This window comes from Corvus kubaryi, unplaced genomic scaffold (genome assembly GCF_017639235.1).
Source record: "Corvus kubaryi isolate FWS band 111438036 unplaced genomic scaffold, C.kubaryi_AGA036_p1.0 37187, whole genome shotgun sequence".
In the NCBI taxonomy this organism is placed as follows: domain Eukaryota; kingdom Metazoa; phylum Chordata; class Aves; order Passeriformes; family Corvidae; genus Corvus; species Corvus kubaryi.
The window spans coordinates 1,184,318-1,190,317 of record NW_024581053.1 but is presented as its reverse complement, the minus strand read 5'-3'; the positions used below and the strand labels follow the sequence as shown (position 1 = coordinate 1,190,317).

The 6,000-nt window shown below is 69.1% G+C and overlaps 1 protein-coding gene across 1 annotated transcript in view; it reads left to right on the top strand.

The window, feature by feature from the left end:
- The first annotated feature begins 3,061 nt into the window (after positions 1-3,061).
- NTN1 (netrin 1) overlaps positions 3,062-6,000 on the top strand; it is an 87,668-nt gene continuing 84,729 nt past the window's right edge. The window contains exon 1 of the mRNA XM_042022101.1: positions 3,062-4,324. Within this exon, the coding sequence (XP_041878035.1) occupies positions 3,301-4,324 (1,024 nt within the window). The 5' untranslated portion in view covers positions 3,062-3,300. The remainder of the gene's footprint in view (positions 4,325-6,000) is intronic.

Sequence of the window (6,000 nt, the reverse complement as noted above, 5' to 3'; positions counted from 1 at the left end):
GGTCCCAGCCGTGCTCCGTTCCCGGTGTAGGTACCGGAGATGCTCCGTTCCCAGTGCGCTATTGGAGATCCCGCAGGTGCTCCGTTCCCGGTGTAGGCACCGGAGATGCTCCGCTGCTGGTACCAGCGATGCTCCGGCCCCCGTGCAGGTACCGGAGATGCTTCGGCGTCTCAGCGGGGCTGACTTCGGCAAGGATCCGTCCCCTCCCGAGACAGAACAGGGCCGGGGCTGGCTGGTGCTTCATGATAGGAAAATCAAATCCGAAGTGAGGGGCCATCCGTGGCGGGCACGGCTTGCTGGCCCGAGCATCGCCCCGTTTCATCCTCCCGGGACGGCCCCGGGCCCCTTCCCCGGAAGGGCCCGGCAGACTCGGGCCCGGGCCCGCCGAGCTGCGTCTCGGTCCCCGCGGAGCTGCTTACATGCATGTAATAGCTCGAGGGCGAGGTAATTAGAGGAGAAAGCCTCCGTAAATCACGTTAATGACCGCAAGAGCCATTACAAACCCCGGGGGTTGTGAAATACCGAATAAACGCAGCGAGAAGGGCAGGAGGGAGGCGAGAGCCGCAGCCCGGGAACGCCGGCGGGCAGCGCGGAGCTCCGCGCTCGGCAGCGCCGGGAGGTTGTTAAATTAACACCCTGCTAATGGGATTAGGCAGTACCTCGGCTTTGCGGGGGAGTTCAGAGGGGCCAGGTTTCCTTAGATTCACCCCAATTTTTGCTGTGAGGCAGTGAAGGACCGTGCGGGCTTTGAGGTGCCGAGGGCGACCTTTAAAAACCCTCACGGGTTTTAAAGAAACGCTGAAATTTCAGCCTTGCCCTGCGCACCGGGGGCACTCGGGGTCGGCGAGAGGGTCCAGGGGCGTCCGGAGCAACCGGAGTCAAACCCTAATCTTTCCCCGGAGGAACGAGGGTCCTCACAGCGGCACCTGCTGCGCCCCGAGCCGGCTCCGCGTGTCCCCCCCGGGCAGAGGAGCCGTCCCCCTGTCCCTCCGCAGCCCCGGCACGGCCCGGACACGGGCGGACAGGGAGCCCGCGGCGAGAGCTGGTCCCGGACACGCGTGGCCGAAGGAAAAGCGCCGGGCGAGTGAAGCGGGGGATCACAAACGACGAGCGGAGATGCTCGTAGCAGGCACCTGGAGGGGCCTGGGGGCCCGAACTTGGGGCTCCCGGCTGGGGATTCCCATTTCCATCGTCTGCAGAGCCGCTCCTTGGCCCGGGCTCCCGCAGCCTCTGTCCCGGCCTGGCCCCCACGGTCCAGAACAATTTAGTCTAAGTTGTCCCGCTCCCTCCTTGAGGTACCCTCCCGGAGCTGGACGGGAGCACACACCCCCACCCCAATTCTGCAAATAGGGCCGCAATTCAGGAGTGGGGATAAAACCTTCTCCGGGGCTGGGGTATCCCGGGACTGTCCGTGAGTGTCCCGGGTGTGCCGGGCTGCGGCCGACTCCCTGTGTGGCTCGGGTGGGACCAGCGGGACCGGATCCCCCAATCCCGGGCCGGCTTCATCCCCATCCACACCCCCCGTTGCCCCGGCAATGGAGGGCGCCGGGAGCGGGACGGAGGGGCTGTTTCCCGGGGAAGAGTTAACAAATCCCGGGAGCGGCGGGGCTGGGGGGGCGGCTGGGGGGGTTCGGGGGGAGCGTTGGGGGCAGGGAGGCTGCGGAGCCCCGCTGCCCTGCAGGGAAGGCGGTTGCATTGCCAAAGACGCCCCGCTGGGCTAGCAGGCCCGGGAGCAGATTAATCAGGCACTAATTCAATTTACAACAACCACTTTTATTCAGCTCGGTGGCAAGGAATTCAAAGCCGGGAGAGGGGCGGGCGGAGGGGAGGGGGCGGAGGCCGGCCTGGGGCTCGCCGCTGCCCGGGCAGCCCCCGTCCCCTCGGGCCGCCCCGCCGAGGCTCTCCGGGGAGGGGACCGCGCCGCCGTGCCAGGGCCCGGCCGCTTGAGTGACACGGCGTGGGCAGCGCTCCGAGAGAGGGCACCTCCGTTGGAAAAATAAAAGTGCCCTTTTAATCAAAGAGGGAGGGAAGGGGGGCGAGCAGGGCGGCCGGGAGCCGAGGGAGGGAAACTCTCCGCTCCCTACCGGGACCGTCTCTCCGGGATGTCGGTACCGTCCCCCCGGGCTGAGTCCCCGGCCGGGATCACAGCGGGAAGAGCGGAGCCGGAGCGGATCCGAGGGGAAGCGGCCATCGGGGGCGGCCCCTCGGCGCTGGGGGTCTGCTGGGCGGGTGGGAAGGGGAGAGCGGGGCTGGGCCACGGCCCGGTGCGGGACAAGTGCCGCCCTTTAACCCCTTCCTCGCCTTAACGGGAGAGCCGACAAACTGCACAGCGAGGTGGGGGGAGGCAAGAGGCGCCGCGGAGCCCCTTGTGCCTGGTCTGTCCCGGGGCTGTGGTAGGCACACCGCCCCTCTTCACCGAGAACAGCCCCCTAAAACAACCTGCCGAGGGTCTCCGGGCCCGGGAGTTCCCGTGTCGTGATTCCCCCCAATGAAACTTCCCCGGCACCGGGTTTTCTGTCCCAGGGGCGAAGGCTGTGGGAGCCTGCTCGGGCCGGTGCCCCTTCCGATCCATCTGAGGGGGCCAGTCCCTGTCGGGCCCGGTGGCCCGGTAGGCCAGCAGTGACCAGGTGGGAGAAGTCCCCATCCTGATCCCCCCCGACGTCCCCACAGGTGGGCGTGGGGCTCTTCCCGGCCGCTTCTCCCCCCTTCCCGCTCCACGCCCACGGAGCATCCCCAGCTGCTGGGCGCAGGAGGCCCGGGCTCCCGCAGCCCCGTCGGGGGCACGGAGGGGCGGGCGGCAGGAGAAGGGCCCTATCCCGGCTCCTCGGGGCGGCTCGGGAGCCCCGCGGCGGAGCTGGCGCCCATCACCGCGGTGTCGAGGCGGGCTCCGTCCCACTCCCATCCCCCCCCCCCGCCCTCCCCGAGGCCTGTGCGCGTCTCTGGCTGAGCCGCCAGTGGATGTCGTTGTTCTGTTCCTTGAGCGCGATGTCACTCCTTTAGCATGACCTCAAACGCGGCGGGGGCTGGGACCGCCAGTCATTCTCCGTGCGAGGGCCGGGGCGGGAGGCAGGCGGGACCCAGCCCCGCCGCCAGCCCCACTTTTGTGGTGCCGCCGCCGTCGCGGTCTCCCCTTTCTCCGCGGGGCTGGCCGCGGGGCGGGCGATGCTCCGGGCTCCCTGAGCCGCCGCACCGCGTCCCCGGCCGAGGTGCCCCGCGGAGCGGCGCGGTCGAGCGGCGGCTCCCCGGTCTGCCCCGTGTCCCCCTCCCCGCTGTCCCCACGCCGCGCGGAGGTCGCGCAGGATGCCGCGGAGGGGAGCGGAGGCGCCGCTGGCCCTGCTGCTGGCGGCGGCGTGGCTGGCGCAGCCCATGCGCGGCGGCTACCACGGCGTGAGCATGTTCGCCGTGCAGACCGCCCAGCCCGACCCCTGCTACGACGAGCACGGGCTGCCCCGCCGCTGCATCCCCGACTTCGTCAACTCGGCCTTCGGGAAGGAGGTGAAGGTGTCCAGCACCTGCGGGAAGCCGCCGTCGCGGTACTGCGTGGTGACGGAGAAGGGCGAGGAGCAGGTCCGCACCTGCCACCTCTGCAACGCCTCCGACCCCAAGCGCGCCCACCCGCCCTCCTTCCTCACCGACCTCAACAACCCGCACAACCTGACCTGCTGGCAGTCCGACAGCTACGTCCAGTATCCCCACAACGTCACGCTCACCCTCTCTCTCGGCAAGAAATTCGAGGTGACCTACGTCAGCCTGCAGTTCTGCTCGCCGCGCCCCGAGTCCATGGCCATCCACAAGTCCATGGACTACGGCAAGACCTGGGTGCCTTTCCAGTTCTACTCCACGCAGTGCCGCAAGATGTACAACAAGCCGAGCCGCGCCGCCATCACGAAGCAGAACGAGCAGGAGGCGGTGTGCACCGACTCGCACACCGACGTGCGGCCCCTCTCCGGCGGCCTCATCGCCTTCAGCACCCTGGACGGCCGCCCCACCGCCCACGACTTCGACAACTCGCCCGTGCTGCAGGACTGGGTGACGGCCACCGACATCAGGGTGACCTTCAGCCGCTTGCACACCTTCGGCGACGAGAGCGAGGACGACTCCGAGCTGGCCCGCGACTCCTACTTCTACGCTGTGTCCGACTTGCAGGTCGGCGGGCGCTGCAAGTGCAACGGGCACGCGTCCCGCTGCGTCCGGGACCGCGACGACAGCTTGGTGTGCGACTGCAAGCACAACACGGCCGGCCCCGAGTGCGACCGCTGCAAGCCCTTCCACTACGACCGGCCCTGGCAGCGAGCGACGGCCCGGGAGGCCAACGAGTGTGTGGGTGAGTCCCGGCCGCGGGCGCGGACACGCCGGTACGGGCGGGGAGAGGGACGGGGACAGGGCGCGGAGGTCCCCGGAGGGGCAGACAGAGGGAGGGCAGAGCGAAGGAGCCGCGGGGAACGGCAGCGAAAGGCACGGGGACATCCAGAGACACGGGGAGCCGTTCAGGGACACCCAGGGAGATGGAGAACGGGACAGGAGGAGGACACTGAGGTACCGGAGAGCGTGGGGCAGAGGAAGGCACACCGAGGGGCCCCCGGAGCGCGGAGCAGGGATGTGAAGGCACTCGGGAGCGCACGGGATGGGACACGGGATGTGTGTCCGGCAGCTCAAGGCAGGGGACGCTGAGGTACCCAGGAACGCGGTGGTGACAACACCGAGGCACCTCCAGCGGGCACGGGGAACCTGGGAGCACCAGGCAGGGCGCAGGAATTTGGGCAGGGTATGCCGAGAGCCGCGGAGGCGTGGGACGGGGGACACCGGAGGCACCGGGGCAACACAGGGGACCGAGGCACCCGGCGGAGCAGGATGGGGTTACCGGGGGACTCCGACGGGCAGAGCAAGGGGAAGCTCGGAAACGCGAGGCAGGAAAAAACGAGGAGCTGAGGAGAAGGGATAAGGGACACTCGCGATTCCAGGAAAACGCCGTTCGTGTCCGGAGGAGCGCGGAGGGGCCCTGGCTGGTCTGGCAGTGTATCCGTCCCGGGCAGGTCCCGGCCGGGGGCCCCGCCGCGCACGGCCCGTCTCCGGTCCGGGGAGCCCGGAGCTCGCCGGCAGCCCCGCTCCCTTCCCCGGCTCAGAGACCCCGCAAAGCCCGAGAGGCTCCGCGCCCCGGCGGGACGGGGACGGGCTCCGGCCCTTTCCGGAGGGGGAAGGCGGCCGGGAGCAGGGGAGGGAAGCCCGGCAAAGCCTGCGGCTCCCGTCCGTGCATCCTCAGGGGGTGCGGGCAGAGGCGGCGGCGGGGACTTGAACGAGCCCCAGGGCCAAACGAGAACAGGGCAGCAGCCGGTTCGTTCCACCTCGAGAGAGAAACGCGCCGTCCTGGCTGTCCCCCGGCGCAGACGGAGTGTCCCTCGCCTCTGACCGGTGTGGATAAGGGTTAAGGGTCTGGGGAGTTCTTCCCCGTGAGTCCCCACACATCCCGCCGAATGTTCCCTCCGATCTTCCACCCCCGCTTCCCGGCGGGATCCCCGCGCTCTGCCGCTCCTCTCCTCGCGGTTTAGGGGGCCGGTGCTCAGCCGTGTGCCCGTGGGGACCCGGCCCCGGGGCTGGGATGCCACGGACTGGGCTCGGCTCCCCGCGCCGGGAGCCCCCGGCCCCTCCGCCCGCCGCCGCTGCCGCCGCCGCCACCGCCGCCGCCTTGTTTACACGGAAAACACGGCCCCGTCTTCCAAAATATTTGCAGCTCCGACGATAGGAAAAAACCCTCGCCGAGCGGCCGGGGTTGGCCGCCTTTTTTTTTTTTTTTCTTTCCCTCCTTTTTCTTTTTATTTTTTTTTCCCCAAATCACAATCAGATGTGTCCCTTGAAGAGAGCACAATTTCTTCTCCGGCGTCTTCACCAGGGAGGCACGGCCAAGCCTGGTTATCTGGCGCGGAGAGGGGGCCGGTGGCACCGGGGCACACGCGGTGGCGGCTCCAGGGCACACGCGGTGGCGCGGGGTCCCGGTAGCCACGG